Source organism: Homalodisca vitripennis, chromosome 8 (genome assembly GCF_021130785.1).
Source record: "Homalodisca vitripennis isolate AUS2020 chromosome 8, UT_GWSS_2.1, whole genome shotgun sequence".
NCBI classification, from domain to species: Eukaryota; Metazoa; Arthropoda; class Insecta; order Hemiptera; family Cicadellidae; genus Homalodisca; species Homalodisca vitripennis.
Genome location: NC_060214.1, coordinates 68260410 through 68271210, shown reverse-complemented (window position 1 = coordinate 68271210; position 10801 = coordinate 68260410). Strand labels below are relative to the sequence as shown.

Sequence of the window (10801 nt, the reverse complement as noted above, 5' to 3'; positions counted from 1 at the left end):
TGATTAACTCCTAACTTATGAGTGTTTAGAATGTCATTTAAAAGGAATATGCCCACGATGTTTCTGTTTTTTTTTTTTTTTTAGTACGAAATTGCGTGCGAAGCCGCAGATAACTGATATTGAAAATGAATATTACGATAATTGTGACAAACTTAAAGTGTTCTGGGAAACTTTATCGATATTTCTCTTCTTATCAACCTTCCTTGGACCTCAACAAATATGAAAAAGGTATTCGATATTTGTGCCTAGCAACACAATTAACGATTAATTTTTACTTATAAGTTTCGTCATTCTGTGGGAAAATCCTTTTCTAATTAAACAACTTGATGAGCCATCGGAATGACGATTCAGTATCACAATATCCAAACCATCTTCTACACAATTCTAAAGAATATTTCCACTTTATTCGAATGAAATATTGTTAGGAAACAAAATAAGCACGTATCACGTTGACTACGGTAGATGAAATAATGAAAAATACATGTATATTTAATTCTCCTTTCTAAAACTAATTTACAACATTATTCTAGACCTATAAACAAACCTGAACACTGTTTTAAGTAGTGTTTCCAGGTGAACTATTTACAACACAAACATATTAGTCTTAGGAATCCAATTCTTATCTTATACAAACAACCAAAAGCCAACGTTCTTACCTGTAACTATTAGAAATAAATAAATATCAAATAAAAAATTAATTTCATACTTAATAACAGAAATGCACTATCTTCAAAAGTGTAATAAAAAGAATATATACGTAAATCTAACACTAAACTAAAACTAAATGTTTTTTATTAATTTTACAAACCAATGTAGACAAATTCAAATATAAAACCAAACTAAAACTAATTTACACAATAACATGTAAATATTTATTTTATTTTATACCAGCACATTTTTCAAATCTTTACATTTACATTTTCAAATGTCCAAAGCCATAATTTAACTTTATGAAAATTACACTAAGAGAGTTATACCTTTTAATTTCATTAGGACTATTAAAATATTTGTGCCCTAAATATGCAAATTGTTAAAAAAAAGTTTTATTAGATAACTTTAGGCATTTTGAAAAACATACTGCACGTCTAGTAGTGTAAAACATATTTTCAGTACGGTGCCTTTATTTCCACTTTTTTAGTTGAACACACATAATACTTTAAATATGAATAAAATGTTATAAGATGCCTTAGGCGTCCTTACCGGTTTGAGATCACTCAATATGGAGCCCATTAAGTGTGTTAACTTCATGTAATTGTAGCGATACAGTTGTAAAACACCAGTATAACACATTGACAGCGCCTTAGGAGCTTCCTGGCTGTTAAGATCACACAGTATAGACCACATCACTATAATAATAGGAATTATTAGACACTACTGCTACTGGTTGAAAATTATAAAGAGTACCCTTTTGAATGAAGGGACAAATTTTAAGCAACCCAAAATTTGGAACAGTGAGGTTACATGTTGTTTCTCCAAAGCCAGTCCAATATGAAAACTAAAATAAAGGCAAAACCAATCTTTTGTTAATTTGACGAGTAGTAAAGAGTGGTCAAGGATTTTTAGTCTTTGTTTATGATGTGTCAGGCATTGAAACTTTCAACAGGTGAAAGCTGCGTTCATGTTTAGAATGAGCTGAGCTCCAAATAGTTTGAGAGACTAATGAAATGGAGGTGTTTTAAATTAATTCTCGAGTTTTCAGAAGTACACAATTCTTGTTATAATGAGTGTGGTTACTAATCCAGATTTATTTGCTTGGCTTTGTCCTTTGGACGAGGCTACAAGAAATCAAGTGTTTGATGTAAGTATATTAATTTATGAAAAAATAATAGTATGAGATGATAATACACATTTAACCCTTTACAGTGTGAGATTCTTTGAACAATAGACAATATGCTTTATTCATAATCTTTGAGATTAGAATGGTGTCATTACATAGGTATACAAATAATGTAAATTTGTAATAATTCAGGTTGAACTGTATTATAGCTAATGTTTTTCTGGTCTTCATCCCAATAGAAAGCTTCACCTAGTCCTAATATAATCAGAACTCAACAATCTATTATTTTATGAATAAAACATATAGGCTATGTATATTTTTAAAATGTAACAAACAAAACAGTGTAACATTTAACTAGGCCTAGGCCTATTTTGAAGGGTAAACTTGTAGGACACCTTATGCATAAATAATACATAGTCATTGCAATTGCAGCTATTAGAGATGGGCTGTTTATATTGTTAGTGTCAGCAACAGGGTTATTGAGTGCTAATCTTTACCTGGATAAAGTGTTACCAGCACTACCAGGCTGCAGTATAATAAGTGTCCAACACTCGAGTGATCGATAATATCGAATTATCAATATTCATGAGTAAAGAATCCGTGCTACAACTACTTACAAAACCAAATTATGTCATATTTTAATTATGTTGTATGTCAATTTACAATGTAAAAAGTAATAATGTTATGGTGAATTAAAAACTATCTAGGATATATATACAGTGTTGCCAGAAAGTTTAGGGACACCCCACATAAAGTGATATACTACTTGTGTCCCTATATACTAACAGCAGATTGGCTAACTCTATATTTCCCCATTAACGCAGTGAAAACGAAGTATTTTGGTGTGACTTTCATTACTTTATGTATAAAATCTTTCAAAATATGAACTTTTTTGTGATTTTAAAATTTTGTTTTTTGAAACATTAAAATTTATAACTTCTAAAATACAGTAAATGTCCAATCATCTTAATAATTGGTATGTTGTTTTAACATAAGATAAATGGAGTAAATTATAAATGCTATTGTGGCAACTAGAAAAAAATCACTCACAGTTTAGTGATCGCTCAAAGTTCCTTTATTTTTTTTTTTTTTCGGAAATGAAAAACTGATAACTTAGGTGCGTTGTAGCGCCCGAACTATGAGAGTGGTAGGCAATCCACGCACACCAGCTTGTTCCTCACAAAACAAAGGAAGGGATAGGGCCTATTGATGCGCACGCACTCCTTTTTCATCATTTGCTTTGTTGCCGTCAGCTACAAACATCGCCATTTTTGTGTTGTATTTACGTAAACTTCTCTTGTGTTCAATGGGGCGTCACTGTGAGTATTGATGTGAAGTGGCAAGTTGTGGGTATGTTTAAGCTAGGAAAGTCTTACAGAGACATAGGACGTGCGTTAAACATATCTAAAACATGTGTAGAAAATACTGTTAACCGATTCCGTGAGTTTGGAACAGTTTTGGAGCGGCCCAGGAGTGGCCGGCCATGCAAGACATCTCCCAGACAAGATCGTACGCTTATAAACATAAGTAGGAAAGATAGAAATGCAAGTTCTAGTGATATTTTAAATAACGAAAATGAAAAGAGACGATGCTTCTGTTGACATTAGTGTGTCTACTGTGTCGCAACGCCTACGTGACAGAGGTATGCACTCTTTCTTTGCTCTAAGAAAACCTTTGTTAAACACTCTCGCCCAAAAAAGACGTCAATTGTGGTGCAGAGAGCGCCAAGGGTGGCAAAAAGAAGCTTGGAGGCGTGTCATTTTCTCAGATGAGTGCTGTTTCGAACTTTTTCCATGACGAAAGGTCCGAGTTCGACGTACAAAAACTGAAAAGTTCCTGCCAGCCTGTGTTGCCCCAGCTGTCCAGATGGGTGGAGATGCGGTTATGGTATGGGGGTGTATAACTTCCGAAGGACCAGGGGAGCTTTTTTTTGTTGATGGTACCGTAAATAGTACCTCTTACTGCAGGATTATGGAAACAGTAATGCTTCCTTCAGCTCACAGGTTGTTGGGCGAGAATTTTATCTACCAACAAGACAACGCGCCCTGCCAAAAGTCGAGGCAGACAATGGACTGGTTTCAAAACTATGATGTCGAGGTTCTTCCCTAGCCAGCCAGAAGCCCGGACCTCAACCCTATTGAGAATGTCTGGAATACTATGGGGATAAGATTAGCAAAGCAGAAACCAAGAAACAAAGAGGAACTGCGCTTCATGGTTGCGAACATCTGGCGCCAAATCACCAAGGCCGAATGTCTCAAGCTCATTGACACCATGCCGGACCGGGTAAATAAATGTAGGAAAGCAAAAGGTGGCTCAATTGACTATTAACAACATTATGCAACCATTTTTCATGATTTGTGAGCTATGTCATTAATTTTCTTTTCATTATATACTTTTAAAGTGTAAATTTCGCTTTTTATTTACCTGTCCCTAAACTTTCTGGCAACACTGTATTTAAAAAATATAACAAAACAGTATAACATTGAATTACTTTTTACTATTTTGAAGGAGGAGACTAATAAGCGGCCTACACTCGTTTTTCAGTTGTTTTTATCAAACAATTCGATAAATTATTCAACTTCGATATGTAAAAATCATACACAATAAGAGTTATAATAAATTACTGTAACAAGAAGAATCTCGTAAATTACAATTTTAAAAACATAAATTTAATTACAAGACAACAAAACCAACTATGGCCTAGACTTAGATATCAAAGAAACCTTAAGATTACTTGCCCAGCTTGACATCAATGAGTAACTGCTTTTGTGAAATGTAGGAAAGAATTCTTCCCATGGGTTACCAGGAACCAAACCCATATGTTGAAGCCACTTAAATAAATCTCGTCACTTGTAACAAATATCTCACATATTTTTTCTCATATTATCGCCATTTTCAGTCTCAAAATATTAGATACTTCTTGCTGTTTATTGTTTAGATTAAAATTACTATAAGTAATAAGTTGAAATCAAATGATAAGTTAAATATATTGTAATATAAAATTATTCCTTCGGATAAAAACATCAAACTATTCGATAAAAACAACCGAACAACGAGTGTAGGCCGCTTATTAAAGTCTACCCTTTTGAAGGATAAATGTGTCTTGGCACAAATAAAACATTTGCATAAACACTACACTTGTTGCCATTACAGATCTGCAGTATTAGTGTCAGTAACAGGTAATTCAGTGGTAACCTTCACTAGGTAATTTAGTGGTAACTATAATAATAATAATATTCCTTTATTGCATAAAAACAATTTACAACAATTGCATAGCAAGCGTCAGTAATGGTACAAAAAATACATCAGTTATTTGATGATTTGTCAACTAAAATTATTATTTAATGAAAGGCAATAATCAGAACCAGGGATTTTTCTAAGCCAACAACAACTGATGAACTGGATTTACTATCAAGATTATCGAAGAGAAGATTAACAAAGTGTTTCAGGAGTATCAATGTGATGGAAGTATTGTATCTTAGGGGATATAAATGATGAGAGGAATATGAGTGCTGGAATTGCAAGAATGTTTAAAGTGAAATTTAGAAAACCCTCAGTCAATGATTTTATTAACACCTATCTAACCTGTGCAAAAACTGCAAAGGGTACAACAATTTTTTGTTTCATTACGAAATCAAAATATTTGTACAAACCCAAAAAGTAGATTACTGCAATTTAGCTTTCAAAGAGTTGACACAAGAATTTAAGAAGAGGGGTTTAAAAAACTCATTTGTTCACCCTTGGATTGAGACTCTCTTTTTTAACAACCACCAGCTGGGAGAGAGAACTGAAACAGACCTACTGTTTGATGCCCTGGAGATGGTTACAACAACGGGAATCCAGGCTCATGTTGAAATAATCTCGCTGATGACTTTCATCTTCCAACTTCATCTCCTATGCCATCACCCTTGCAGCTGTACAGAAACCCGGATGAAGTGCAGTGTGTGAAGTCAAAGGCATTTAGTGAAGAGCCACTTCTTTCTCCAGTTTCTCATATATATGTTGACAAAGGAGAAAAAAAATAAGCAATTAGATCAGACACCAGCCAAGAATGAATCACCTTTAATTAGTCCTCTTTTGGGATGGGGTTCACCAGAAATAGTTTTAGATCAATCTTTTTTAATGAAAGAAACACAGGCAGGCAAGTCTTCAAAGGTGATTTCATTCAATGATAATAACAGATCACTGTCATTTGAACTTAATAGAAATATTAACCTTGCTACAAAAGAGTCTTTTTGTACAAAAGACAGTAACAATGAATTTTGATTTTCTGTAAGAATTTCTAAACTAACAATATTGCTTCCGAACATTTAGCACCTTCCATCATGTCTAGACAATTTAGATTAAATTAAACCTGATATCATAACGCTTACTGAATATAATATGTCAGATGCTGAATTAATTCTCTTAAATGTGCCAAATTACCTCAGGTTCTCTCATTTTGCAAGATGCTTAAGCACTGGGGGTGGTGTTTTCATTCTGATACACAGAAATTTGGCTTCAAAAAGTGTCACTTTGCCAAGTAATAAATGGGCATCTGAAGTGCTGAAATGTATGAGAAAAGAATTACTAAAAATAATAATATTAAATCAGTCATTAAAAATATGGGAAAAGAATTGCACCATTCTATTACCTTGCAAAAGAAGACCTACCTTGATAGTATAATTTCTAAAGGGCCTAATAAAGTTAAAACTACTTGTAATTTAATTAATTATGAAGTCGGTAAACAGAAGCACTCAATATCGAATGTATCATTTTGCAGTGGATGGTAGAGTATTGACAGACCCAACCTTGGTTGTCAATATTTTTAATAATTTTTATTGAAATAGTTGATTAGTTTAATACTTCTGAGCATTTCCTCAACCAACCATGAAAGCAATATTGAATTACAGCACTCAAACCAAATTTTAACTACTTTTAAATTTAAAGCAGTAAATGAGGTTGTGACATGAGAGGCATAATTTCATCACTTCAAAACAAATATTTGTCATGATTTGATGAAATTTCAATTATAGTTCTAAACCAGTCTTGTCCACTAATTCTTAACACCAGTTCAGAAACAAAATCGCGTTGAAATTTGCCAACTTTGGTTACAGTGCGTGCGTCGAGAAGGTGATGCAATGGTGGTAAAAAATATTATTAGGCCTACTGCTGATGAAAGTTTGATTTAGTTTATGATCCTGCAACAAAATAACAGAGTTCAGAGTGGGTGGAAAAAGGTGGACGGACGCCAAAAAAACCTTGTGCTCAAAGACCGGTGTTTTCCATCTGCTACTGCCGCTATCAAGACTTTAGATGCAATTTTGAAGGTTCTGTCTCTAGAGGGCTTTGAACACGTCTTAAAGGAGTGGCAGAGGCGGTGGAACAAGTGTGTGACTTTAAATGGCAATTACCTAAGAGGAGATACAAGTGTTGAACACCCCTTGTAATACTGGGAGAATTTTGTATGTGTACGAAGGATAACTTAAATTTAAATCTTAATTTAGTAATCAAGATTTCATTCTTTTGGACTGTTGTTATGGTTATTATAAGATTGATATTTTATTCATATCAAACAGTAGTTCTGAGTCAAACGGGTTTGTTTAGTTTTAAGTATATATGCTACACTTAAGTTATAACTTTCATGTGGTTTATAACGATAATTAATGAAATCTTAGTGATTAATTTTAGTTGTATTACTGTACTGTATATATTTATATTTAATTATTGTAGAATGCACTTATTATTAATTGCCTGTCACGTTTCATTGGTGTATCATTTGTAAAAGTGTAATATTAATTATAACCCTATGTCAGAAATCCTATCTATTGCACTGGTTTATAGCAAATATCCTTGTTTCTCTAGTTTGGGAAACACTTGGAGGCACAAGGCGTCAGTAACAAGGTCATTGTGGACAGTTATCGACAAATATGTGCAAAGACATTTGTCACCACGAGCCGCCTCAAAGATCACGAAGTTTACTCATACACAAGGTAATAAGAAGTATTTCCTATTTTATTTCAGCGTTGTTGAATTTAGACATATGGAAACGATTTTAGAAGACATTTTCAGTAGGAATCTAGAATTTTTCTGTGTATTGTTTAAACGATGTTCAATTACTACAAACTACATTTTGTTTGATAAACTATTTAGCTTGATAAATGTACAGAGTGGCCACCTGACTGGGAAAACCGGGAATAAGTCGGGAATCTCTTTTAAAACCAAGAAAATCTTAATCGGATATGCGGCTGGCATATGTCTGACGAGCCCTCCCTTTCTGATCATGCTCACATCTGCTTTAAAATCGGAGAACTGGTGCTTAAAAAAGTTCAGTACAGGAATCCGAGAAACACAAACTGGGTATCATACAAGGAAACCCTCAGGGCACAATTAGAATCTGACTCCACTAATAGGAAACGGACTCACAACGCGGTGCAGCTGGACAAATTTGCCGATAGTCTGACCTCTGCGATTGTAGGCTCCTTTAATCTCAGCTGCTCGGTTATTAATAGGAATAAATCCAAAGTAGCCTGGTGGAGGTCTGAACTGGCCTCGTTGAGGAAGAGGGTCAGGACTTTATTCAGGAGAGCCAAAACTTGGGGTACTTAGGAGACCTACCACGAGGCTCTTGCACTGTACAACCGCAAGGTCCGTACGGCTAAGAGACTAGCCTGGAAGAAACTCTGCACCGATAGTGTGCAGGGCTGTGCAAGGCTTCAGAAGCTATTAGCAAAAAATCCCATCTCGCCACTTGGTGGTCTCAAGGACGATCAAGGTGTTTACATTACTGAACCGGAGAGAGTTCTAAAAGTTATAATGGGAACACACTTTCCAGACTGTATTGTTCATAACAGTGATCAATCATTTGACAGTGAGGGGGGTCCTACGGGGCGCGCCACTCATTTGCAATGGAGTGTGGCGCCACCGTGTGGTAACCTTCAGAAGGATCGAGTGGGCAATCAACTCTTTCAGTCCTTACAAAGCTCTTGGGGGAGATGGGGTGAGACTGGTTTGCTTGCAGCTGGGGCTGGATATTCTCCTTCCCCAGCTGTGCAGACTGTTCAGAGCCTCCGTGGCCCTCAGGTACATTCCACTATCCTGGAGAGTGGCCAGATTAGTGTTTATACCGAAGCAGGGGATGGCTAGCATGGATCAACCCAAGTCTTTCGGGCCGATATGCCTGTCCTCCTTTCTTCTCAAAACCATGGAGAAGATGGTTGCTAGGTTTGTTTGGGAGGGATCTCTTTTGGAGCAACCTCTACATCCAAATCAGCATGCCTACACTCCAGGAAGGTGATGCGACTTGGCCCTGCATCAATTGGTATGCAGGATTGAGAAGACGCTGGCAGGAAAAGAGGTAGCCATAGGTGTCTTTCTGGACATCGAAGGAGCCTTTGACAGTGCAGCCACTCAGGCAATTATCAATGCGGTCTCTAGATCTCTAGACGTGGTATTGATGGTCAAATATGTGACTGGATAAGGGCTTTGCCCATAGACAGGGTGGTTGTTACAACCCTCATGGGAGCAAGTGTCAGTGCAAGGACTACGAGGGGCTGTCCGTAGGGTGGCATCCTTTCTCCTCTCCTGTGGAACCTAGTTGTGGACAACCTGCTAATTTTTTTAAATAGTAGAGGTGTCTTTGTACAGGGGTACGCAGATGTTACTGTGATTCTTGTGAGTGGCAAGTTCAACACAACGGTCATGGAACTGATCAATACTGCTCTGAACATGGTAGGAAATTGGTGCGATGAGGTGGGCCTCACTGTCAATCCGACCTGCTGTAAAGGCTGCTGTGGTTGCCTTTACCAGAAGGCGACAGATGGAGGGCATTGGTCCATTTCTATTCAGAGGCTCTTCCATTGAGCTGAAGTCCGAGGTCAAGTACCTAGGCGTGATCCTAGATAGGGTCATCACCAGGGGGAAATGGTCTTTAATTCAATGCAGATGCGTGATAGGTTTGTCTTGGGAACTGAAGCCGAGGTGTTTGTTTCCGTAGTGAGAGCTGCACTAATGTATGGAGCTGTTGTCTGTTGGCCAAAAACGGAGGCATAAATGGTGGTAGCTCGTCTGGTGGGCTTTACCTAGTGCGTCAGGTGCAGCTCGAGACTGTTGTCTCAACCTCGCCCCCTGGACATTGTTATTCAGGCTATGGCCAGGAGGAGTGCCACATGTTGGAGGAGTGAACATACGCTTGTATGTTCAGCTTACAGTAAGGAATCGCTAAAAAGAAAGATTAATAGTGATTTGAGTAAAATTTTGGCATGGTTAATTGAAAACAGAATTTTAATAGATACAACAAAATCAAAATGTTTAATATTTCTAACATTAATCAACCTAGGGAACAGCCGCAAAATAATATTTTTAACTATTTAGTCATAGACATCGTTGTAAATCAACTATGATAGTTGTATCAATCTTAATAGTATTTTAGTATACTCCAGAAAAAAGCCGTTCGAGTTTGGTCGAACTTGCAACCACTAGACAGCTGCAGGAATGCTTTCAAATCTCTTGAAATACTAACAGTTGTGGCTCTCTACATTCAAACTGTCATACTTGAAACAAGAGATCAGGACTTACATATAAGAGGTGAAAACATCCATTCCTACAACACCCGGTATGCCACAGACTTCTCCTTTCAATCTCATCGCACACCCCAGTTCCAAAGAAAACCAAGTTACATTGGATGCAAGTTATACAACGCTCTGCCCACATCTTTAAAAGCACTCAGAGGGAAACTACTAACAACAGGACTTCACAACTGGCTCAAGACAAGACCGCTCTATTCATTGAAAGAATTCTTTGACGCTACACATCAGTAAAGTGAAATAATTTCAACATTGTAATTTGTACTCACATATTCTTAATTGTTTGTACTGATCGTATAATATTTTTGACGCCAATACGTTTCTTAATGTTACTGTAAATTAAGATGATTGATTGATTGAAATATTAATGTACATGCTCCAGTATAGAGGTTATAGAACAAGTGAAATATTTGGGACTTTTCATCGATCACAAACTTAAATGGGTCCATCGTACTGATTA

At 36.3% G+C, this 10801-nt stretch overlaps 1 protein-coding gene across 5 annotated transcripts in view; it reads left to right on the top strand.

The window, feature by feature from the left end:
* Positions 1–1519: 1519 nt before the first annotated feature.
* The window catches only part of LOC124367680, a 50165-nt gene continuing 40883 nt past the window's right edge, over positions 1520–10801 (top strand). For 4 of the 5 annotated variants that reach the window (XR_006922920.1, XR_006922922.1, XR_006922921.1 and 1 more), the window contains exons 1-2: positions 1523–1798; positions 7622–7749. Coding sequence is in view for 1 of the 5 variants with exons in the window: in XM_046824699.1 (XP_046680655.1) it covers positions 1721–1798; positions 7622–7749 (206 nt within the window). In the remaining 4 variants the exon portion in view is untranslated. Of the gene's footprint in view, positions 1799–7621; positions 7750–10801 lie in introns of all 5 variants that reach the window. The other variant, XM_046824699.1, reaches the window with a different exon arrangement.